This window comes from Schistocerca cancellata, chromosome 6 (genome assembly GCF_023864275.1).
Source record: "Schistocerca cancellata isolate TAMUIC-IGC-003103 chromosome 6, iqSchCanc2.1, whole genome shotgun sequence".
Taxonomy (NCBI): Eukaryota; Metazoa; Arthropoda; class Insecta; order Orthoptera; family Acrididae; genus Schistocerca; species Schistocerca cancellata.
The window spans coordinates 256,536,532-256,563,549 of NC_064631.1; the positions used below are offsets into that span (position 1 = coordinate 256,536,532).

The 27,018-nt window shown below is 42.6% G+C and overlaps 1 protein-coding gene across 1 annotated transcript in view; it reads left to right on the plus strand.

Annotated features, from left to right (window-relative positions):
• The window catches only part of LOC126190931 (ADAMTS-like protein 4), a 732,673-nt gene that overhangs the window by 598,557 nt on the left and 107,098 nt on the right, over positions 1-27,018 (plus strand). The window contains exon 5 of the mRNA XM_049931570.1: positions 25,139-25,205. Coding sequence (XP_049787527.1) covers positions 25,139-25,205 — 67 coding nt within the window. The remainder of the gene's footprint in view (positions 1-25,138; positions 25,206-27,018) is intronic.

Genomic DNA, 27,018 nt, shown 5'->3' on the forward strand with positions numbered 1-27,018 from the left:
GTGTGATCTGGAGCGATGAATCACGCTATATCCTATGGCAATCCGATGAAAGAGTTTAAGTTTGGCGACTGCCTTGAGAACGTTACCTGCCGTCATGTGTACTGGCAACGGAGGAGCGGGTGATGTGTTAGGTGGATGTTCTTCGTTATTAGGGTGTGATACCGTTATTGCTCTTAAGGAAACGCCACTTCGGAAGAATATGAACACATTTTACAGTATTGTGTAATGCATACAGTGCACGAAGAATTCGGAGACGGTGACTGGAACTGCTTGATAGTGAATCCAGTCATAAAGCGGTACCTGCTGAGCAATAGTAAGCAGAAACATTCCTGAAACGGATTTGGCTGCCCAGAACCCCAATGTTAACCCGTCGGAAGACCTTTGGGATGAGTTAGAACGTCGACTTCGCTCCAGACCTCATAGCCCTACATTCTTTCTCTATTTCCGTCTCTTGAGGAAGAATGGGCTGTCATTCTTCCACAGACATTCAGAGACCGCAGAGAAAGTGTCCCCAGCAGAGATCAAGCCGTCATAAAGATGAATTGTTGACACACCCATATTAATGCCCATTAGTAGGAGTCCGGGTGCTTTCGATCAGTACCAGAAAGGTACAGGGAGAGTGTGCGAGGATGAGCCAGCCGTGTTTGATAGCTTAGTCGGTAAGAGGACTGCTCGCGAAAATCAAGAATCTCCAAGTAATAAAGCACATCAGGTCGACCTGAACGTAATCCTTTCTTAGTACAAGTCAAGTTCTGTATGTAGTGCACAATATTGCTCACATACAGGCTAATTAAATATAAATATTTAAATTTTTAAAATAATAACACAGATACAGTTGCAGATACACATTATAAAGGAAAGAAAAAAATTAAATTCTAAGTTAAAGGTCCCAGTGATGTATTGAAGGGGTTGAAGACAACTGCATGTGCAGGAAATGAGATCAACAGAACACAAATGGCATGGATTACTTTTGGTAAACTAAATAGCGTTTTCAAAACGAAGCGCATAATGTTTCTGGCAATGAAAGTTTGTAGTAGGTATGTATCGTCACCCCTGAATTACAGGCGTGAGAATGGGTTTATTGTGAAGAACTAGATCCACTCGAGGATTATTAGGAGAGACACTCTAATAACGAAATCAAAGAACAAACTGTAATGGAATAAATCGTAATGAAAATAAACTGGATGTAGACCGGATAGGTAACTAGATAAATGGGTAGTAGGCATACCACATTCCAAAAGACATTAATTATGCAGACGACGCTCGAAAGAATGATGGGTAAGTGACACTAAAAGAAATACAGGAACAACATAAGAGCTTGCAATCACAGCTAAACATCGACTACGGGAGCCCTTTATCTAGCAGTAAATATCTAGTGACCAATGAGGACATCTTCGTTACGAGTGGGGTATTAGTTTATATATTACAGCATCACCATCAAAAAATTTCACTCTGGTGTGTGTTTGTGTCTTTTGGCATAAGTTTCGTTTTCTTCCATCCACTTGCGCCGTCTCTGAATAGCTACACTAAGATTCTTAGAAGGACAGAAAGCCATTTCCAGCCGTAAAATTGAACAGAGCCTTCTGAAATGTCCTGCTGCTATTGTCTAGCACTCGTATGGTGAGCGCACAATCAAAAGCCTCGGTCGTTGCTCCTTACTCTTCCGGCTTTCAGACATTTCTAGCTGGCTTCTGAGACGACCGCTTTGAAGACTGGTGTCGGAACGGGACAAGACGCGCGTCTTCCAAGAAGTAGGCACTCGAGGAGAGTGCCGCGAAATAGTAACAGCGTGCCGTAGCCTACGCCGCTCCGTGTTAGGTGTATGGGTAGCGCCAGTTTTCCCTGGTAACACTTCTCGATAGAGTTCAGCAAACATCTCAGCCTCGTGGCAGTATTATTAGTTTAATGCCCTGTTCTTTGCCACCCCGCAGTCTTTCTAAATGATGCCGCCTTACCTGTAGGAATCACTCACCCGCTTCGCTAAACTGGCGAATCATCCTAGTATAGTTTAGCTCACTCTGTACCTCGTATATACTATGTTAGAGGCGTCCGTCTCACTTTCTTGTCAAAACATTGTGAAACAAAGGCTATCCACCTGCTAGAATTTCTTAGGCCCTATGCTTCAGTCATGAAGGTCTGCAATTGTTTCATTGTATCAGGGAAAGGCAGGGCAATCGTCAACAACACATTCGGCCACAAATAACATATACAGAAATACAAAAGAGAACCAAAATAACGGAGTAGACACAGAGAATGAAACACAGTAATGGAAACATAGCTACAAATTAACCTATGTTTATTTTACTGTAGTTTATCCACTGCACACTGTACACTCACAGGTAATACAAGGGAGAAACAACTGTCTGTATTCTTCCACACGAGAAATGATTTCCTTTTTCTTGCCTTTGCGGTCCTTCACGGTGTCCTTAAGTGATTTTAAGCTGTCTGTGCGAATGCTGGTTCTCTAAGCCTTCCCAATAGCTTTTCACGAGACGACGTGTTATTCTCTCCAAGTACTCCCATTTCAGAAATAATCGCGTGTTAATGGAATCCACCATTAACAAATTCGGCAGCTTGCCTGTGAATGCTACCGTAGCTCGACGTGTGTTAGCAGCCCATAGTGGCTTGCCTTCTGTGTTTTGTATTTTAAAATTTTGTGACTAAAGCTTTATCCCTTGATATTTACACGTATTTTATATGTGATATGCCACTTTGAGTTCTGATGAAGGCACTCTTAGTAGTTCCCGAAACCTAGGTCACAAGACTTCATTTTTGCGACCGAAGGCTGTTGTTGCTTTAATTTTACATTGTAAACAGTCGCTGATAACGCAGCCATGTTCAAAATTTTAATGCTTTGTTGTCATTTTTGAGTCTGACATGATGGGAATCCCTCGCACAAGGGTATGCGGTATCCTTTACAAATGGGCTACACTTTCCTAGAATTAGTATAGAGATTGTGACTAATCAGTTGGCCAAATGTCTGATTTATTTAATTTGAAAATGCAACATTTTTTGGGAAACACGTTGTGTCCCACCTTGCTGCCCCTATCGAGTAGACCACCTCTCTCACGCAGCGGCTTCTCAGTGTGCCTAAACCGAGGCGAGTCCAAGAGCGCTGAGATGCCACCAGCGCCGACTGCACTGTATTACCAACCCTCGTTACGTACACCAATCGTGCACAACGTTGACAGCAGCCCGACGGAGGAGCCAACGAGTGAGGCGCACGTTATGGCCTGTAACACCAACCAGTCTTGCAGATTCACTGTAGTAATCCGTGCGGCTTTGTAACTGGCAGCCGAGCGAGTTAGACAGTTCAACGGGAATTCAGCAGAGTTCATCATCGACGGAGTCAAGCGTTCAAGATACCTTGACAGACAGCAGTTTATAATCGTCTGCCAGGAGTCTGCCTTCACCAGTTTTCAGTCAGAGGGCATCAGCTATGCAAGACAGAGCTCACATTAGTAACAGTGGGAAGAGAGTTCCCACCGGCCCGGAATCTGCTCTCGGAAATAGGGACCACCACAGTTCGGGCAGCGATGTGTTAAATGGCTTTATCTCTGGGCTGTTGTTTACTTCCGGAACAGATTGTTGGTTTATGTAACTAAGTTCTCAGCCTGGACAGATTCATTGTTGTTTTATATGAACTGGATGTACGTTTGTGCCGGTATAGTCATGAACATATATTCATGTACTTGTTCTAAGTATTGTGAGTAGCATTATCAAGTTCTTAACAGTATTACGCCAATAGGCACAGTGAAAAATAGGAAAAAGCAAATAAGGATTTTCAAAGATATAAAACTCGCCCCTACACATATCACGCTGTTTTTAAATTAAATACATCTTATATTTGGACGACTGTTGCATCATACTCTCAGTATTGGTATTGTGATACATTTGTACTATCGTTTCACAACAGGTTTCCTAGAGTTTTCCCAATAAAAAGTCAACCTTTCGCTTTCCCTGCAGTCGGACTAATGATCTCGTTCCTTTGCTGTCGCTGGCAACGCTATGCCTAGGTATTTAATCGACCAGTAATACTGTTCACGAACATTGCAGGACTGGTTTTTCCGTTTTTGCACATTTAGAGCAATCTACAAGTTTTCGCCCAGCACGTCTCCAGCCCCTTTGTTCTCTTGCAGCTTGGGCACCCACTCACCAACTGCCTTTTCATCCTATCATTCCTCTGATCTCTCCCGTCACTTTCACCTTCTTCACAAATCATCTGATTTCCAATCCATACCGTGGAACAAAATTCCCCATGAACCATGGACCTTGCCGTTGGTGGGGAGGCTTGCGTGCCTCAGCGATACAGATGGCCGTACCGTAGGTGCAACCACAACGGAGGGGTATCTGTTGAGAGACCAGACAAACGTGTGGTTCCTGAAGAGGGGCAGCAGCCTTTTCAGTATTTGCAGGGGCAACAGTCTGGATGATTGACTGACCTGGCCTTGCAATATTAATCAAAACGGCCTTGCTGTGCTGGTACTGCGAACGGCTGAAAGCAAGGGGAATCTACGGCCGTAATTTTTCCCGAGGGCATGAAGCTTTACTGTATGATTAAATGATGATGGCGTCCTCTTGGGTAAAATATTCCGGAGATAAAATAGTCCCCCATTTGGGTCTCCGGGCGGGAACTACTCAAGAGGATGTTGTTATCAGGAGAAAGAAAACTGGCGTTCTACGGATCGGAGCATGGAATGTCAGATCCCTTAATTGGGCAGGTAGGTTAGAAAATCTAAAAAGGGAAATGGATAGGTTAAGGTTAGATATAATGGGAATGAGTGAAGTTCAGTGGCAGGAGAAACAAGACTTTCGGCCAGGTGAATACAGGGTTATAAATACAAAATCAAATAGGGGTAATGCAGGAGTAGCTTTAATAATGAATAAAAAAATAGGAGTGCGGGTAAGCTACTAAAAACAGCATAGTGAACGCATTATTGTAGCCAAGATAGACACGAAGCCCACGCCTACTACAGTAGTAGAAGTTTATATGCCAACTAGCTCTGCAGATGATGAAGAAATTGAAGAAATGTATGATGAGGTAAAATAAATTATTCAGGTAGTGAAGGGAGCCGAAAATTTAATAGTTATGGGTGACTGGAATTCGAGAGTAGGAAAAGGGAGAGAAGGAAACATAGTAGGTGAATATGGATTGGGGCTAAGAAATGAAAGAGGAAGCCGCCTAGTAGAGTTTTGCACAGAGCATAACTTAATCATAGCTAACACTTGGTTCAGGAATCATGAAAGAAGGTTGTATACAAGGAAGAATCCTGGAGATACTAGAAGGTATCAGATAGATTATATAATGGTAAGACAGAGATTTAGGAACCAGGTTCTAAATTGTAAGACATTTCCAGGGGCAGATGTGGACTCTGACCACAATCAATTGGTTATGAACTGTAGATTAAAACTGAAGAAACTGCAAAAAGGTGGGAATTTAAGGAGATGGGACCTGGATAAACTGAAAGAACCAGAGGTTGTACGGAGTTTCAGGGAGAGCATAAGGGAGCAATTGACAGGAATGGTGGAAAGAAGTACAGTAGACGAAGACTGGGTAGCTCTGAGGGATGAAGTAGTGAAGGCAGCAGAGGATCAAGTAGGTAAAAAGACGAGGACTAGTAGAACTCCTTGGGTAACAGAAGAAATATTGAACTTAATTGACGAAAGGAGAAAATATAAAAATGCAGTAAATGAAACAGGCAAAAAGGAATACAGACGTCTCAACAATGAGATCGACAGGAAGAGCAAAATGGCTAAGCGGGGATGGCTAGAGGACAAATGTAAGGAGGTAGAGGCTTATCTCACTAGAGGTAAGATAGATACTTTGTAGAAGACCTTTGTAGAAGAGAGAACCACTTGTATGAAAATCAAGAGCTCAGATGGAAACCCAGTTCTAAGCAAAGAAGGGAAAGCAGAAAGGTGGAAGGAGTATATAGAGGGTCTATACAAGGGCGATGTACTTGAGGACAATATTATGGAAATGGAAGAGGATGTAGATGAAGATGAAATGGGAGATACGATACTGCGTGAAGAGTTTGACAGAGCACTGAAAGACCTGAGTCGAAACAAGGCCCCCGGAGTAGACAACATTCCATTAGAACTACTGACGGCCTTGGGAGAGCCAGTCCTGTCAAAACTCTACCATCTGGTGAGCAAGATGTATGAAACAGGCGAAATACCCTCAGATTTCATGAAGAATATAATAATTCCAATCCCAAAGAAAGCAGGGGTTGACAGATGTGAAAATTACCGAACTATCAGTTTAATAAGTCACAGCTGCAAAATACTAACGCGAATTCTTTACAGACAAATGGAAAAACTAGTAGAAGCCGACCTCGGGGAAGATCAGTTTGGATTCCGTAGAAATATTGGAACACGTGAGGCAACACTGACCTTCCGACTTATCTTAGAAGAAAGATTAAGGAAAGGCAAACCTACGTTTCTAGCATTTGTAGACTTAGAGAAAGCTTCTGACAATGTTGACTGGAATACTCTCTTTCAAATTCTAAAGGAGGCAGGGGTAAAATACAGGGAGCGAAAGGCTGTTTACAATTTGTACAGAAACCAGATGGCAGTTATAAGAGTCGAGGGGCATGATAGGGAAGCAGGGAGAAGGGAGTGAGACAGGGTTGTAGCCTCCCCCCGATGTTATTCAATCTGTATATTGAGCAAGCAGTAATGGAAACAAAAGAAAAATTCGGAGTAGGTATTAAAATCCATGGAGAAGAAATAAAAACTTTGAGGTTCGCCGATGACATTGTAATTCTATCAGAGACAGCAAAGGACTTGGAAGAGCAGTTGAACGGAATGGACAGTGTCTTGAAAGGAGGATATAAGATGAACATCAACAAAAGCAAAACGAGGATAATGGAATGTGGTCGAATTAAGTCGGGTGATGCTGAGAGAATTAGATTAGGAAATGAGGCACTTAAAGTAGTAAAGGAGTTTTGCTATTTGGGGAGCAAAATAACTGATGATGATCGAAGTAGAGAGGATATAAAATATAGACTGGCAATGGCAAGGAAAGCGTTTCTGAAGAACAGAAAATTGTTAACATCGAGTATAGATTTAAGTGTCAGGAAGTCCTTAATGAAAGTATTTGTATGGAGTGTAGCCATGTATGGAAGTGAAACATGGACGATAAATAGTTTGGAAAAGAAGAGAATAGAAGCTTTCGAAATGTGGTGCTACAGAAGAATGCTGAAGATTAGATGGGTAGACCACATAACCAATGATGAAGTATTGAATAGAATTGGGGAGAAGAGGAGTATGTGGCACAACTTGACAAAAAGAAGGGACCGGTTAGTAGGACATGTTCTGAGGCATCAAGAGATCACAAATTTAGCATTGGAGGGCAGCGTGGAGGGTAAAAATCGTAGAGGGAGACCAAGAGATGAATACACTAAGCAGATTCCGTAGGATGTGGGTTGCAGTAAGTACTGGGAGATGAAGAAGCTTGCACAGGATAGGGTAGCATGGAGAGCTGCATCAAACCAGTCTCAGGACTGAAGACCACAACAACAACAACCTGGTTGGCTTCCTGGGTTTTGTTAATAATCTACAGGAATCGGCATTCATATTCTTCACTTTTTCACCGTGGTGTGGAAATTTAGATGCAATGATAAGCATGTTATTCCAACCAATTGTCATCGTGGTAAAGTTCCCAGGACTCGATAGGCCGCTTCACCAAGTCGTGTGGAACATCGAGAAGCCCTCTTGCTTAGTGTATTTGCGACCTCCTCTACGTACTCATATCTGGGACTACTTCAGAAAATATCCACACCACCGAGTTTTCACTAGTCTACAGTGTTTCCTTCCTAATTCCGAAGGCATCTCGTACTCCGTCTTTCATCTGGTAAAGCTATGGTATTTAAATAGTACCACACCCTAGTGACAAGCGTCTACAGTACGTTCAGCTACTGCAAGAGCTGAAAGCTAATCACACAAGTGATAATGGGTTCTCCGTAAGTATAAAGAGCTAAGCTGTCTTAGGCATTCCCCGTGGAAGATACAGACAGCAAACACAACGATCGATGTGGTTCCTACGAAGTTCTGATACATTTCTGGGACAACAGGAGTATTTTAAGGTGTTTACAGTGCCCTCCGAGTCACTTGCAAAAATTTGTAGACGTAAGAGCTTACGCATAATATGGTTGAGGGAGCACATCCTCTCTGGAGAAGATGATCGTCGCGTAACGATATTTTCGTGGATTTCGTAAGTCCTGAGCTATGATTTTGCGAACCAAAAGTTTATATTGGTGGTCAGTGGGTTGTTCTGGGACAAATGATGTTAAAGTACTAAAGTAAAGAAACTGTTGTCGTTTACCAAAATATTAGGGCAAGTAGCATATATGTATTACATCATAATACAAATATATTTTTTATCCTAGTAATTTACTCTCCTCTTCCTGTTGCACTCTCTCTCGCAACTGTAAAAGTGTACGTTGTTGCCGACTGTAGACTCGGTGCTACACCAAAAAAAAATTATCGCCATATTGTTGTGAGCCAATAAACAATCATCTACCCGATAGCTTAGTGTGTATAAGCATAGTATAGCATATTCTAAACATATTCTAATTCAAAATTACTAAAAACAAACAGAATAACCTTTATTTCTCGAAGTTGTGCTGACACTCCGATAAACAGTTTTCTTCAGTCGGATGCCGGAACCTATGTGGATACTGCAGAATCGGAACCAAATGATTCAGAGAAAGCACATGGTGTGAAGTGCACGCTTCAGTCAGGTACAGCAAGCTTAGTTTACTGGCTGCGCTAGAAAAAACGAAAAGTATAATGTAGCATACATGCTACGTAAGGAAATAAATGAGTTAACATTTTCCAGTCGCGTTCGGGGCACAAATCCTCACCCGTTCATCCAATTATAGGTTCGACATAGCTTCACTGAATCACTTAAACTGACGATTGGCAGCCTTTGAAAAATGTAGACCGACTTCCTATTCCATACTGGTCCATCTCGAACTTCAGCCTCGTCTCCAGTAGCGTCACCATCAACGGAAAGTTACACTCTTACCATCCTTTCTTTTGTTGTTCCTGCGACGTTCCTGGCCAGCCACACACATGCCTATCCATTCTATAAAGAAAGAAGCACGACTAATCGGAGAAAGCAACTGCGAAAGTTCCCTTCCAAGTTTGTACAGATGACTTCCAGAGAGATTTTACATTTCTGTTGCTTTAAAATTACTGTTGTAACTTACTTTAATACCCGACAGAAATTTGGAAACAACTTTTTGAAATGACTTATGTTCATTTTTCACGAAGAACTCGGTCATAACGCTATCTGACTTGAAACGATTTAGCGACAAATCGATCTTTAGCAAGCACAACGTGGGTTTCTCAGATGAGTTTCTGAAGCAAACTGATTAATCACACTAAGCGTGGAAGTCTCCAAGGCTAATTAATTCTTAACGTAATGATTTCTGTCTTACAGATGATTAACTCGTGCAATGCCAATGTATTAGCAGTTTGTTCGCTCTGGCTCTCAGGCTACAAGAAAATTAATTTTTAAACCATAACAATTAGGCTGAGTTGTGGCTGCCGGTGGAACTGCGTCAGCGGGAAACTGCGACAGCAGTACTTTCCATAGTGCTAAAAGTATTACGTAAGATGAAATACAGTCAACGTAGTACAAAACGTGTACAGCACTCGGAAAAATGCCGTTAATGGGACAAAGAGTTATGTATAAACCGATACTGGTCGTGAATACGCAACGAGATTTTGACACAGTGAATAGATGATGCTATTTCTTTTTGTAAAGACAATGTTACACTGAAATACTTTGCTTACACGTTAGGTAGCCGTAAATCAAAGACTTCAAGCCGTCTCAAATGTTACACCAAAGTCATCACATTCTAAATTTCACTACACATGTAAATAAAAAGCACGATCAGTATCACCTGTTTGCTAACAATAATCACAGGAGCTGATTTGCACGAAGGCTCAAAGATGCTAGAAGCACACTTGAATATATTCATCCACGTCGACCAAAACCTAACACAAAGGAACAATGTGATCCATTACAGTTTAAGTAAACATGCGATACTGGAAACTACTCTGCAAGAATCATAAATCGAAATAATACGTCCTGCAATAAACTTAAGTGAAGCACAATTGGAAACATAGTTTAACCCTAGCAATACCAAGGCATTTTTCGTAACGTGTGTTACCGAGAGGAGTGGAGTACTTCATACTCACCCTAAAAAAGTTAAAAAGAAAACAAAATCCATTAACTGTTGTAGACTTACGTTAACAATATACGTTTTAAAGAGGTACTGACGTGTAAGTAGGGTCCAGCACCTGAAAATGCCTTTTAGCACAGTCTTAGCAATATCAACGCATTTTCAAGCTGGGGTAACTTTATGACCACCATGGAAAAATATAAAAAATGCAGATTTCGTTAACTGTTGTTAACATTTTATCACAGCATACTTTTAAAGAATTACTGATGTGTAAGTAAGGACCTGAACCTGAAAATACTGGATATGACATTCATTGTGGAAAGTGAGACCGACAAGTAAGGCTTAAAGTTTTGCGTTGAGTTTAGCCAAAATTCGAAAAAATGTATCAAATCTGGCAGAAGAATTCATTAAAAACAATAATCAGTTATTCAAATTTATAAGTCTGTAGTAATTGACTAGATTACAATATTTTAAAGATGTGGGAATAAAATAATCCCCCCCCCCCTCCCTCCCCACGACAGTTAAGAGAATATAGCGACTTACTCAAGTACGCGCTGCAGATGACGAAACAGCAAATCAGCGTCCTTCCGATGCGCAAACTTAGCCGAAAGTGATGCCGTTTCTGACAGGCTATGCTCTCGCTAATCGAAATTCCGCTAAGCCTCACATTGGCTCTCACAGGTCAAAGCCCTTGAGCTCCGAAAGACATAACACGCGCGGCTACACAGAGATAAAAGCAGTAGCGAGCTAGGCAGGGAAGGCGAAGGATGTGCTTGTGCACTATTGAAAGAAGTCGTTGCGGGATGACGACGTATTTCAATATGTTATTGTTAAAACAATGGTAGCTCAGAAATTAGCTGAGTGACTTCTTTGCAGTGAACGTATAAGAAAACAGTCCTACGAAAAAAATTGTTTTCCCATGAAATTTTTTGTTGGACGACTTCGTACAATTGTCGTCAAGACCTACCTCCACCAACACCAAAGCCTCGAATAGCTTTGTTTAGCTTTAGGTTATCAACCCCCTTCAGAAATTACTGTAAACTATTGGATTCGTTGCGTTCGTACTTCCACCAGCGATGAAATTCGCAAATGTCAACCAATGCCAGATATTGAAAGAAAAAAGAAAAAAAAGAAGCCACCGATGCTGTGTGAAATGTGATTGAAGAGGATAAGAATGTAACTCACCGTGAGAAAGAAGCATGCTTTGGCTTATCGAGGACATTGCATGAACATTTACTTATGAAAATGATCTGTTCCTGATGGATTCCACACTAACTGATCGAAGTTCGAAAAAGAGGCTCTTCTCATTAGAGCCCGCATCTCGTGGTCGTGCGGTAGCGTTCTCGCTTCCCACGCCCGGGTTCCCGGGTTTTATTCCCGGCGGGGTCAGGGATTTTCTCTGCCTCGTGATGGCTGGGTGTTGTGTGCTGTCCTTAGGTTAGTTAGGTTTAAGTAGTTCTAAGTTCTAGGGAACTGATGACCATAGATGTTAAGTCCCATAGTGCTCAGAGCCATTTGAAGCCATCTTCTCATTACATGTGAGAAAATGCTCAAAAATGTCGAATGAGGAAATGCAAACCCGATATACAGCACCGTAACAGGAGAATAAACTTGGATATATTCATACGAAGCGGGAAATAAATATGAATCGATTGTGTTTCAAGGTGAAACTACAGAAGCTGTAAAACCACTTCGCGAAGCACTTCCAAGAATGTGGTTGCTTGTTGCTTCATTTGCACTGGAGATGGGACCATTGCGTTAGAGGATCTAAGGACAATTTGACTACCACATGTCATCATCTGTCACCCAGCACGCCAAATAGTTGGATACAATTTTGGTAAACATTTTTGGAATACAGTGATCAATAGATTATTATATTTTGACTAAAGTTCAGTCTTCATCACACCATTTATGTTTCAATGACATAGGAAACCGGTTTCGGTTATTTTTACATAACCATCATCAGACCCATGGCTCCCTTAGTATGGTAGGCGGAGCTCTCCTCATCCGCTACGAAGTCAACTGATTGTAGCAGCTGAGGAGAGCTCCGCCTACCATCCTAAGAGAGCCATGGGTCTGATGATGGTTATGTAAAAATAACCGAAACCGGTTACCTATGTCATTGAAATATAACTGGTGTGATCAAGACTGAATTTTAGTCAAAAAATAGTTGGATATTTTGCAGACAACAACATCGAATTAATGTTTAATTTCCTGTATTCACCTGATTTACTGTCTGAAAAAAAAAAAAAAAAACAGGTGAGGCACCCAGAAGGGGAGAAGGAATCGACATGAAACTTCACGTATTGAGATCATATGTGATGTTATTGCAGTGATCACAAAATCGAGTCCAAACTACGAAAAACTTGTATTATGAGCCCACTCATTAGAAGCATGCTGACCAAAAACTGCTGTAAAATGGTCCTTGATATCTGGGATATTGGCACCAGAACTGAGTTGATGCCCGACCTGGTCCCACACATGTCCCAGAGAGGACAGATCTGGGCATCTAGCTGTACACGTGAGTACCTCAACATTAGACAGCTGGTTCATAGAGTCATAGAGACATGTGTTATGTGTGGACAAGTAATGTTCTGTTGAAAAATGTCACAATGATGTTGTCACTTGTGAGACAACACATGAGCACGCTTGATGTCCACGACTTGCCGCTGTGCTGTCAGGATTCGCTCAATCATCACTAACCTTGACTTGGAATCAGACCCGATCGGTCCCCACACACTGACACCAGGTGTAACGCCACTGGGCTCTCCAAAGCAGTGGAAGAATAAAAGCTGTCCCCAGGCCAGCGAAATACTTACCAACAATGGTCATCCAGGGTAGTGCGGAACCACGATTTATCAGTGAACACAATGCAACGACATTCATCGGCACTCCATGCTTCCCAGTCTAAGCGTCACTCCAGTTGCAGCCTACGGAGAGGACGGCAGTTTTCCAGTCCTGCTGTTACTAGCCTCCGACCAGTGGTGCAGGCTGACATGTAATGTTGCAAGGAATCCGTTAATGGTTCTCTGGTGGCAGGGGCAAATTTGAAGTGGTCGGTCATGATGGGCTTGGTGCACAATATGGCGATACTCCATAGTGTTGGTCACACATTGTCGACCCAAACTTTGTAAGGTGTGGTTACACTTATTCTAAAATTGAGAACAATTGTGTAAGGTGAAATGAGAAGTTTAATGTCGCAATTTTTCTCACAAAATTACACGCTTTTGCACAGTTTTCAACTCGACAACATAGAAACAGCGCAATGGGTAATGCATCTTGCCGACATCAAAACGTGAAATAATTTTATTCACAACAATGTTAAATATTAACTCTCTGAAAGAATATTAATCCTAAATACAACATCATGAAAGTTTATTTGGAAGTTTCTTCACAAAATTTCTCCAACACATATGTTATGATGTTGGTCAGTACCACGTAAATAGTCCAATTCCGGTTCAAAGTTCGGTACTATTTAGGATGACAATCAAGTCTACGGTGAATGGTTAGTTAAGTGACAAATTTGAGAGCAAGATTACCAAAGACCGCTCGAGTTTACAGTGGACACAAGCTAGTGAACCAACAAAGTTTACACCTCTGCACGCGGTATTTACCTTAAGCTGCGACGTGCTGCCGACAGCAAGGCCGCTCTCTCCCACTGAAATTCCCGCAAAACTAATCTGGCCTTTACTGAACTTTCCAGCAGAAACTTTCCCTATGTTTCTCGATATGCGGGAAACATGTACTCAGCCCTAGTCTTACTATGTGGCGATATACACACGCACGGTTGGAGCAGTGTGCATATTATAGTGCCCTCTCCGTTCTCGCAAGAACAATTAACTAATTTGGCTGGTTCGTGTCTCCACAGTTGGAGCTAAACGTTGCTACAGCTAATTTCTAGCTGAAGTGCAGCAACTGTGAATGCAGTGTCCACACAAATTTCTCCTCTGCGTCGTGCAGAACGTTAAACGCTCAATTCTGCACTTGATGCCAGTTTAGAGAAGCATCCCCAGAAATTTCTCTCTTGTCCTACTCATGGCAGGACTGCCTCCCCTCACTTGGGTTCATTCGTTTTTCACGTCACGGCCCTTTTCAACCAATAGGAGCTTTCTTCTTATTTTGTAGGAACTCTCTCTACCAATCACAATGTCCCTTTTATTAAACTGCGTCCTAGTGCGTTTCCGCCAGTTGGACGTTTTGTGCCCATTCTAGACGCCTAAAGTACATTGACCTTTCTATGTGTCGCACTCGCTGGACGAAATGCGTCACTGGTTCTTGTTCGTATCCCATTGGAATTCCGAAACGCAGCTTTATAAAGCTTTTTCTCTGTCCCTTGTGCAGATGTGCTGCTACACGCGGTCCTCCAGCCCGAATCACCTGGCCTGGGGTCGCTGACCCCTTTAAGTGGTTTCCGTCGCAACCCTGACAGTGCGCCTTTGCTACACCATTGTACGCCTGGCTTTTCTAAACGAACAGCGACTCGTGTTGCCTGTTCCACCTTCTGCTCAAAGACATGCATTATATAGAAACGGTGTATTAATTATCATCGATTGGCTGTCATCCCTTTTTGCATTCCATACTGATAGTCAAATAATCTCATAACCACCGAATTAGGTATCTTCACCTTCTCGTTGCGATGTATAAAGGTCTCATGTAAGGTGCGAATCTAACCATTTATTCTGCCACCTTACAACTCTGAGGACGAGTATGCCTTGCCTCGCTATCCCACACATTCTAGCATCAGGACACTGTCGTATCTGAGTGACCCACGAATCTGTACATTGCACGATTCGACCAGCCGGCCAAATGCAGACCCACGGTGAGGGTCCTTACAAACATTGTCAGGTGCTGATATCGTTGTCTCACACGAGTGCGCAGCGTCTTCGTTTGTTACAGAGTGATCGCGGAACATTTGACGCTGTTCACGCATCTTGTATATTCTGCTAGGCCTGGTAACAAGACCAAACGCGAAGAGTATTAATGCACTCTGCTTGCCATTCCGTGTCACAGAGAATTCCAATTCTAGTAATTTACATCCCGTCAGTGGTGTGTACGAGTACAAATTCACGTTAACCTACCAAGTGTTCTGGATGCTTCCCTTTTTTGCAGGCGTTGTTTTCAATCGCCAGGTTCGGGCCAAGCTTTCAGCGAGGCTTCCCTTGCTTGTCAGCTAAAGGCAATGGCAAGACCTTTCCATTTATTTCCAATTGAGAATTCACCTGTTAATTGACTGAAGAGTTTCTTAACTCTGTAAAGAACCGGATGTAAAGTAGTACTTTCTACTCCTTGGAGTGGAGAATGAAAAGTGCGGGAAAAAAGTAAGAATAATTACAACCACCCTCAAACACACACACACACACACACACACACACACACACACACACCAAGGTTTTCCGGGGATTTAAAAAAAAAGTGACTTAACAGTTGAGATCATCAGTCCCCTAAACTTACAACTACTTAAACCTAACTAACCTAAAGACATGACACACATCAGTGCCCGAGGCAGGATTCGAACCTGCGACCGTAGCAGCCGCGTGGTTCCGGACTGAAGCGCCTACAACCGCTCGGCCACTACGGCCGGCTCGGGGGATTTCTCTTGTATGTAAGGCAAAAGCTGAAACTAATAATCCCCTTCTACGAAGGGGTACCCAAAAGAAACCGGAATTATTTTTTAAAGCTATACATTTTCAAATTGTTTACAAAACAACTTATACCTTTCAAAATACTCTCCATTAAAACTAATTTATTTGACCCACCGATGCTTCCATTTTTAGAAACATTTTTGTAGTTATCATTAGAAGTGCCTGACAGCTTCCCTCTCGTTTTTTCCTTGACTTCTTCAACGTTGTTAAATCGATGTCATTTTATGCCTCTTTTCAGTTGTGGGAATAGGACAGAGTCACACAGAGCCAAGCGAGTAAGGTGTGTGGGCCAGCGGAATCACGCCATTTTTAGCCAAAAACTAACAGAGATGGCTGTAAGTGCAGGTGCGTTGTCATGTTGGAAGAACTAGTCTCCTGTCTGCCACAAATCGGGTCTTTTTTTGCGAAAACTGATGCTCCAAGATATCCGAATAATCTCTGACAGTTGATCAATTGCCTATCGACGGTCTGTGAGCACAAACTCTCCAGTTTTTCGATGTTTCCGTCGATTCTGGCAGCTGATAGACGTCCAGAACGAGGTTTGTCTTCAATCGACATGCCACCATTTGTAAATCGGTCAAACCACTCCTACATTTGAGTTTTCCCTATAGCGTCATCTTGGTAAGCTGTTTTCAACATTAAAACAGTTTCGTCAGCATTTTTATCTAGTAGAAAACAAAATTTCGCAGCTCCACGTTGTTCACTTAAACTTGCCTTGATAAAAGACGAAGCCGGAGCACTAGCAAAAACAATCACTGCAGATGAACACAACAAGCCAGGTCGACAGCACGGGCGGCACTGAACCGGCAATGAGTTGCGAAGTGCACGCCTAGCGGCAGAAAAGTGTACTACACAAGCTCCGCTCACGGAAATATTATTCCCTTTGACTGGAAAAGACCGAGTCTCTATGTTGGATAGAAATTCCAACAGCTCCATCTGCACTTTGGAGAAAAAAAAAGATTTTTTTCCTTTCAATGTCAAAAGTACATAGTCATCATACTCTCTCGCCGACCGGGCAGTTTGCGTAAAAGGCAAAGAAAAGTAGTAAATTTTTTAACTATATTCAATAAAATTCTTCTGGGTTTGAGGCCGCATTGTCTCTGTAAAATTCCGACGTTTCGGCGACTGTTGTAAGGCGCCTTCCTCAGGGTGTATTGCTAATTGTTAGCAATACACCTTCGGCGACTGTTGTAAGGCGCCTTCCTCAGGGTGTATTGCTAATTGTTAGCAATACACCTTGAAGAAGGCGCCTTCCAACAGTCGCCGAAGCGTCGGAAGTTTGCAGAAGACAATGCGGCCTCAAACCGAGAAGAATTTTATTGACCGTGACAACGGCTGCGGAAGCCTAAAAAAAATGCCTCTGAGCGCTATGGGACTTAACATCTGAGGTCATCAGTCCCCTAGAACTTCGAACTAGTTAAACCTAACTAAGGACATCACACACACCCATGCCCGAGGCACGATTCGAACCTGCTACCGTAGCGGTCGCGCGGTTCAAGACTGAAGCGCCTAGAACCGCTCGGCCACAATCGGAAGCCTACTTTTAGATTTAACTATAGTTTTTGGCTGCCGTAAAGTAGTATGGTGTCTGCTGTTTTACCATTACCTCAGTAGTGAAATTCTTTGTTGGAGGACCGGAGAACAATACCCTGTCCACACTTGTGCACCAAGATGCAACAGCAAGATTTCTGGAACGGATAGCTGAAGTGCTGGCACAGAAATACACCCGCGCAGCAGTTTCTCACTGTGTGACGAGGACCTGTAAACGGCGCCCGCCGCTCTCGCTGCACGCGGTGCGAATCTGCGGGTCCTGCAGTCCATCAAGGGGGCACGCACACGCGTGCACTGTGGCACGCAATGCCGCTCAAGTGTTTACTCGTCGGCCACCGGGTTCCGCTCTTGCGCGTGACCCAACGGCCCAGGAATCTGGCCGCCGTTCTTGGAACTCCCGCCGGCTCGCTGACAGATTTCTTGGCTACGGACGGGACCCACCCACTAAAGTCTTCGCTGCCGCTAGACCTTTGGTCGCGCAAGAACAACTACGGCAATTCCACATAGTGTCCTCTCTATCCTCAGCTATAAGGATGATCGGACATACAGCCACATACATTATTGACAATCGAGATGCTACATTCTCGCATTACTTGAAGATGAATATCATCGAATTGCGAGGGATGTAACCTGCAGGAAAACATTTGGCAACATGCTGCGTTCCATAATAAAAGAATCTCCGCAAATGCTCTCCATTGTGCCTGCCATTAAATAGTGGACACAATGAGAAAGCAAAAATTTACAGAAGAGTTTCTTGAATTATTATGGCGTTTCAGGAGGCCGCTGTAGCCGAGCGTTCTAGGCGCTTCAGTCCGGAACCACGCTGCTGCTCTGGCCGCAGGTTTGAATCCTCCTTCGGGCATAGATGTGTGTGATGTCCTTAGGACAGTTTGGTTTAAATAGTTCTAAGTCTAGGGAACTCATGACCTTAGATGTTAAGTCCCATATTGCTTAGAGCCATATAGCGTTTCATGGGAGTGATAAAGTTGAGTCAGAGGAAATGGAAGACGGAAAGTAAGGAAAAATTGATCAAAAGACAACAACTTTTCTTTAATCGTGAAATTCCATGTTGTGATACGTCTCTGTACTGGTGTTGTGAACTACAGTTTTGTGCGTATATGACGTGCTTTTTCCTTGTATTAAACTGATGGGTCCTTGTAAAATGCTCCTTGGACAAATGTATTACTGATAAAAAGAACCGTGTAGTGCATGGTTTAAACTTTACTGGCAGTTTCCGCACACCTACACCAGAAGTATTCATGAGGTTCAAAGTATCGTTTCGAAGAAGGAGAAATGAGAGAGAGAGAGAGAGAGAGAGAGAAACAAGCTGTGACGGTGATTCTTTGTGATGGGTTTAGTTCTTCTCTAGTAATCAGCCTTCAATGAAAAAAAAATGCTTAAAATGGCTCTGAGCACTATGGGACTTCACTTCTGAGGTCATCAGTCCCCTAGAATTTAGAACTACTTAAACCTAACTAACCTAAGGACATCACACACATCCATGCCCACGGCAGGATTCGAACCTGCGACAGTAGCGGTCACGCGGTTGCAGACTGTATAGCCTAAAACCGCTAACCGCTCGGCCACTCTGGCCGGCTCAATGAAAGACGTTTTCTCAATGACAGATGAGTTAAAGGGGACCTTGATTACAGGAGTCTGCACTCTGGCTGCTCCATAAACGTTCCACCACGAAAATTAAAGGGGAGGTCAATGGACCTGACGGTATACCAGCAAGATTCTACACAGAGTATGGGAAAGAACTAATCCCTCTTCTAGCAGCCGTGTACGGTAAGCCTTAGCGAACGAAGTGGCACAGTGGTTAGCACACTGGACTCGCATTCGGGAGGACGACAGTTCAAATCTGCCTCTGGCCGTTCTGATTTAGTTTTTCCGTTGAAAGGGTACAGTACCGACAGACAGTGAAAATAGGTACAAAATTCTTCGTTAGTCTTGTCAGAACAACATATTTTTTGTAATAATAACTCAATTTCACTTAATACTCCGAAGCCGGATACCAGTGTAGGAAAGAAGGACAATTTATTTATTTAATTGATCACATGTGCACTCCCACAAAATAAATCCCTACATCCAATTTGGTGAGATCTGTGAAATGAATGAAGGTATGGTCATCTGCTAACCGCAGATAGTGAATGTGCAATATATGATCGTCTTTGACACGGTCCTTTGGTCACCTTTGGTGGAACCAAAGATATGAAATTCACCTGAAATTTGAGCGCCTGAAATGTGACTGACCAATACGGTAGCATGGTGCTCCCCCACCTCGGCGGAGGTGCGAGATGACCTGAAGAACGGCCATATTTCAGCAGTCTGGCGCCGCTGGATCTTGTGTTGGTAAGACCTGTCTTAGGTGTGCTCCGTAAAGACAAAAGAGTGGAGAGAATGGAATGCATGTGAAATACTTAAGAGTAGTTTGGAATAATTATTTCTCTATTTCAGGAACTTTTGGGGGCAGAAATAAATGACAGGCAGGTAATATTAAGGGCATCGTAGTAATCTTCAGAAGTGACCAACGGTCACAATGAAACCACGTGTAGCAATGAGTTGAAATACTTGCCAGTGGTAGTACTAAGTTGAAATACTTGCGAGTGCAAGTACTAAGTTGAAATACTTCGGAGTGCTAAAGTTAAGCTGAATTACTGGCGTGTGTACTATAAGTTTGAAATATTTAAGAAATGGCGTGTGCAGGACTTGAAATTAGAGACGAGCACTTCCATGCGGTGAGTACTGTTTGAGTCTCAATCTGTGTATGAGACAAAGGATGAAGAGAAGTACTTGTCCAAGGTATCAGTTGAGGACTCGCGTGTGTGACGAATATGTTCTTAATATTACTTTGCGTGTTATGTTTCCGTGTGACGCTACATTCAAACTCTAATACTCTGAGAGAGAAGCAAGGTGAGTCAGCCGTCTATCCAGCAACGCCACTTGACTTGCATTGCACAGGAAGACGTGCATATATCCTCCAGATTTCGTAGTAGGAAAGAAAAGTCACGAAGTAGGGCAGTGTCGTATGAAACTGGGATGAATACTAATTGAAGTGGGAAAGCTGAAAGTGATTCTAACGTTGAGACTATTCTTTGTGATGTATTCTATGTTGCCAGTGTGATGTATTTCATGTAATTTAGGTATGTGTGGTTTGCATGGGAGAGTAGCAAGATACGTTCAGAGGCAGTGGGTTCTGCATGTTCCTTTTTTGTACCGCTCGGTCTGGAGTAAATTTTCGTGATGATGGGTGTGAGAGTCGAAGTGTGAGATATAGCAAAAGATCCACCATCCGATCCAGAAAGTGCACTGTAGCGTTAAATAATTACGAGACCATAAGATATAGAATCACCAATGTAAAGCCATGCCCACTGGGCGGAGTTTCTCATGTGTAATTGTTGTATAAAATGTAATGGTGTGTTTAGGTTACCTTTGAATCATAATAGAATTTATCGGAATAAAAAAGATAGTGAAAAGAAAAAGAATGGTGGCCTTGTTATTCGAATAGTGTGTAGTCATGATAACCAGGATTTATAATGTGTGCGCCATTCATGTTCAGTGCGAAGGCCACGTGTTGATCAAAGCCGTTGGGAAAGAAAGAAATAGTGGTATTGCCAGAGCGTAGTGAACAATCAGAGTTGTGTAAATTCCCAATAGTCAGATGTGCGTTATCCGTTTCCGTTGCGTAATATTGAAACAGGAGAATAATTTGTAGCTTAATTGTGGGTACTAGAGCTCATAATCAGTCATTGATGTTAGTCGTGAAATAAGAATAAATCCACGCGCTTGGCAGACCACTCGTCTTGCAGGCCTGATTGCTTGATGCCACAGTATGAGCAAGGCAAGTGGGTGCCTCACACCGTGGTGTCCCTAAATTGCTTCAGGCAAACGCCGGGATGTTTCCTTCGAAAGGGCGTGGCCGACTTCCTTCCCTAATCTGATGTGTCCGATGACCTCACTGTTTGATCCCCTCCCCATAATCAACCAACCAATGTAGTAGGATACTTATAAGAACATTTTTGTGCACAAATTTGTACTGGTGCGTGCAATATATCGACAGACGAATGTAGAAGAGTAACTGCGGTAGTAACTCTGCCAGACGTTAGTGGTTTCGGCGGAAAAATGCAGCTTGTCCTGGTCGAATGAATATTTCAAGGCAGTTACGTAACAGCAACTACAAACTATACTAGCACATAAAGGCAAAGTAATCTAAATCTAAAATCACCCAAATGTTGCATTTGAGTGCCGGTGAATAATGAAAACATGAAGCCGAAGTATTGTTTGATAACTATTGTTGTAAATTAGACGTTATTCGTGATTAATTGTGTTTTTAAAGGTGATGGTAATATTTTGACAAAATGTAACTACAGAAAACTAAAACCACACCATGTGCACATTTTTTGTGGAATGTCAGAGAGATTATGGAGGCAAAAATTGTGACCCCAAAAACAAACTATAGTCGAGAAGGTAGAGGATTGCTGGTATAAATCTACCCGGGTTCAGAGTTGTCTGGAAGGTAATGGTGGCCACTTATGAGACGTTCTACCAAGACTTCATATTTTCACCGTTCGAAGTTAGCCTGCTTCTGATTTACGTGTGCACTGTTAAAGAAAAGCGTTGTTCGGTGGGTCTGGATAGTGTGTACACGGATGTAAGTCTCACACATGCAAGAGTTGTCCCTTTGCTGACCCGTAAAACTAATTGCTGTCACTTCCACAAGTCCCCACAATAAAGCTCTGCGACTGTAAATGCAATCTCCTCCTGACGTTAATGGCTCTCCACTGCCTTCGAAACACCCGCACTTAAAATGTTCACTTCGCATTTTATGGAGCCTTCGAGACGGAGTAATTCGGGATGACTTCATTTTCATAAAGTGGTTTTAGCCTCCACCGAATTTGTTGCGAGGAGGAAAAAAAGTTTTCGGAAATCCATTTGCAGCCCACTGTAAAATCCCATCAGAATGAGCAGCATATGCTGGACCAATAGAGCCCTTCAATAACATCTGTTACTCTGCTGTTAGAGCGTACTGTACTATTTACATACCGATATACGTTACATCTTCGTTGACGAAATCCTCTCAATATCGTACGAGAGTAGACCGATGATTGTGATAAAAACATTTCAAAGAGTAGGTGCTTCGTCTTTGAAAGGATCAGCTGTACTTTGTTGAGGTTGCATTCGAAATTTCGAAAGTGAAAGCTACTTCCTGAAATTTGTATTTATGATAATGTTCGTAAATTACTGCCCTGAATTGTACTGAAATTAATCTTTTCTTACAGGGAAATCAGTTAAATTTATATAATTTAGACCTTAATGTGACCCGAACTCGGCACTGAACTTAATTTTTAAAAACAATTAACTTTAACTAGAACTTACAGATAGAATACACAGCTGAGTCTATTTCACAACAAAAAGTGAGATTTCGACTACGAGAAACACAAGGTAAAATTTCGTATTGGGTTAAACAGATAGCTCAACGGTCTGTTATAAATTAATAAATTGTAAGCCAAATTACAAAAAACTGGAGAGTCCAGTTACTGAGACTGTTGACATTCAGGCCGAGCGGTTCTAGGCGCTACAGTCTGGAACCGCGCGACCGCTACGGTCGCAGGTTCGAATCCTGCCTCGGGCATGAATGTGTGTGATGTTGTTAGGTTAGTTAGGTTTAAGTAGTTCCAAGTTCTAGGGGACTGATGACCACAGCTGTTAAGTCCCATGGTGCTCAGAGCCATTTGAACCATTTTTGTTCACATGCACGTGGCCAAATATAGAAGGCACACAATGCGTGACCATGTGTTACAGACAGAACAAACCTCACAAACTCATACATTAATTATTATCACAAAAGGCACTGAGAAAACACTTCACGGGAGTGTACAAGAGGCTATAAAGAAAGAGAGTGGGAAGTAAGAACATTCATGTGGCCCGTACATGCGTCGGATTAGCAGTTGGTTGTTACAGTTCCGCAACATAGCCCCACGTGCTCACTTTAAAGCCGTTTACAACAAGCCTACAGCGATACTAAGCTCGTATTGTTAAAAAAAATTCAGCATTCTCTCACTCCTATTAAATAAGAGATAAACTGAATGTCTTTCGCAGTACGTATAAGTATAATGAATGTTTCCGTTACCAACTCTACAGCTCACCACATGGTTCATCTGACGCGACCCTAACCATAACATTTCAGATATGATTAGTGTACGCAAATACGAATATGGTGCTTCAAATGTATACTTGGGGTGAAATTTGGACATTCGATCTACGGGGCGTTTTACAATTTCTATTACAGGTATCTAGTCGTTGTAGACAAATTTAAATGATAACGCAGGTCCAGAAACGCACTGTTGGGATATAAAATCAGTTTGAAGACGTTTTCGAGCCTCTCACTTTACATTACGGTACGCAGTGGTAGACGCGAAGAAAACATCCATCGAGAACGTATGCCGGATCCCTTTAAGTAAAATACTATTTTCGTCTGACTATTTTTAGATTTCCGAAAAGCGCCTGACACGGTACCTCACTGCAGACTGTTAACAAAGTCTTAAGTAATAGAACCCAGCACGTTGTCCTTGTTCATAAGACACAAGGGTATCGTCAGGAGTGCCCCAGGGAAATGTGATAGGGCGGGTATTATTTTCCGTATACGTAAATGATCTTGCGAGCAGGGTGGCCAGCAATCGGCGGTATATGCTGATGCTGCGGTGTATGGGAAGGTGTCGAAAATGAGTGACTGTCGGAGAATGCAAAACGACGTAGATAAAATTTCTAGTTGGTGTGATGGCTATTAGCTGGCTCTAAGTGTCGTAAAATGTAAGATAATGCAGATGAAAATGAAAAACAAATCTGTAATGTTCGAATACAGCACTGCAGTACGCTGCTTGACACCGCCATGTCGTTTAGATATCAGGGCGTAACGTTGCACAGTGATATTAAAAGGAACGAGCATGTGAGGACTGTGGCAGGGAAGGCGATTGGTCGACTCCGGTTTATTAGGAGAATTTTGAGAAAGTTTGGCTCATCTGTAAAGGAGACTGCGTGTAGGACGATGGTTCGACCTGTTCTTGAGTACTGCTCGAGTATCTGGGATCAGCACCAGGTCGGGTTAAAGGAAGACATCGAAGCAACTTCCGGATATCGGCTCCTTATCAAGATTTTATCTACAAAGTCCCCTCCACAGCCTCTAGAGGCCTGTAATACGGATTGTGAAACACGCTGTATATGTGTGTAAATTAGTATATTAACTCTTGTCACTTTGCCACCTTCCAAGACTTTCACTTACGTCTCGGTAGTGATCATTATATAACTGAAGCTGAATTTAATCACTTGATGATTGGCCTACGTCCGAAACCGGTAGTGTTTTAAATAAGTCGTCTGCAGTTGGTAGCGGATTTTCTAAAACATTACCTTATAAGGGTACAGTCACGAAGTTCAACAGGAAATATTATGGATAAAATTGACTCAATGTAACCACTTTTTACTTACTCAAAATTGGTATTATAATTCTAGTTCGTATTTCTTTTTCCATAATTGTCCCTTTTCACTCTCCAGGTCGTAACTGCCACTTCGTAACGCTCGTTCAGAAAAACACATCATGCGGTAAACATAGTGATCAGACGAATGTGTTTTTGTGCGGATGAACACATATGAAGCAGTCAAGACTTTCGTTGAATTCTAACTGCTTCAAAAAAACTCCACCCAAATTGACTTTGAGACGGCTCTGACTAAAGAATTCGCCTTTCTTGTTCACAGGTATCAACCCCCGACCAAACGACAAACACCTGAAGGACGGTTCACCTCTGAACGGACTGGACAAGAGGTAAGTAGCGCTGTAACCGTTCCAAGATACTACTCCAGGCGGGTGTAAAAATGAATGTGCGCAACGGAAAATAATAAACGCTAAAATGATGATTTGGCCCTGTCTGACTACCCCCTGAAGCAGATCTTAGGATCTCATAATGCTCTTTTTTACGTATAAATTACAATCAAAACATAAATGAATGATGAACGCAACTAATTCTACTAAATGATAAACGTTGTTGTTCAATATATATTTATTATAGATTAAAATCAACCCTTTAAGTAAAATTGTCTATATTTCCTAACCAAAAATTATTAATCAATTGCCACACTCTGCCCCTTATTATGACCGCGAGGTCTAATATCACTAATGCGAAATGACTGACATCATCTATGTACCAAACACTAGAAGACACTACTTTCAAAGATGATCTATGGTAGTGTGGAACCTCAGTGGAAGTAAACTAACGTGATCACAGCTGTTTAGCTTTATAGCCCTAGTAAGCCTAAGTAATTTGCGATATCACCGTATGTACTGCGTCTGGTGCGTCGAAGTGATGGTTCTCGTACTGTTCTGCGACGATGGAAGAACTCCAGCCACAAATAAACTCTTTCAAACACTAGGACGGCAAAAGGCGGTCCTCTGACTTATATACTCTAATACTGTCTTCTCCTCTCTCTGTTCTGCAGACGAGAAATGCGAACTCCCAACCACAAGGATGGAGTTCAGATAACGTCTCAACGTAAGTATAGGCAGAAGAAGTGCTCTCAATCACTGAACGCTTCATACTCAACGGCGACTTCCAATCCAGAGGTGAAGTCCAGAATCGTATAGGTTCGCAACAGTACACTGCCTAACTGTTCTAACTATAAACTCTCCTGAGAGCAAAGACAGCAAGTCCGTCTGTACCAACAAAGCTGATACCGAGCGACCGTCACACACGGGCGCTCACAACGGAAGATCACATCTCTCCATTGCTGGCTTCCCAGCAAGGCTCAGCTCCCCACCCTCGTAATTCCGAAAACGAACCATATTCCCGAAACTACGGAATATTCTCCCTCTCGACAGATTCTTCCGAACGCCGACCAACGATATTTTAGTCTTTTGTCGTCCAATGCGGAAAGTTTGCGAGGAAAAACCTATACTGGTACAATACTACGTTTCTGAGTAAAAATCTTTGGAAATAACCCAGCCTGCGTGGTTTCCGAGGTGCTGCTTCTTCGTTCCTCTCACCTGCGTCCAAGTTTTGCAGAGTTCCCGGTTATCCTTCCGGTCCTGCTACAATGGCGGCCGGCCGTCACCCTATTGTGCTCCAGAGCTCAGGTGCCACGACGTCCGTCTAGATATTTTCTGTGTTTAAGCAGGACCAACACCTGTGCGGGCCTTCTACCCAGAGCTTGAGTTCTGCCTGTCGTTTCATCTCCACTGGCGTTCCAACTTCTACTAGTATAGGCAATCATTCGTTACGCCGTTTCTGTTAATAAAGACACTCCGTCAACTTTCATGCAATAAGCGTTAACAATTATTTACAAGGCGTTCAAATGGTTCAAATGGCTCTGAACACTATGGGACTTAACATCTGAGGTCATCAGTCCCCTAGAATTTAGAACTACTTAAACCTAACTGACCTAAGGACATCACACACATCCATGCCCGAGGTAGGATTCGAACCTGCGACCGTAGCGGTCGCGCGGTTCCAGACTGAAGCGCCTAGAACCGCTCGGCCACACCGGCCGGCTACAAGGCGTTCGTGACAATATCAGTCTCGTTTAAATATTCATATATACGATGTACAACCTATCAAATGATACCTAATTCTGGTTGTAGTTCA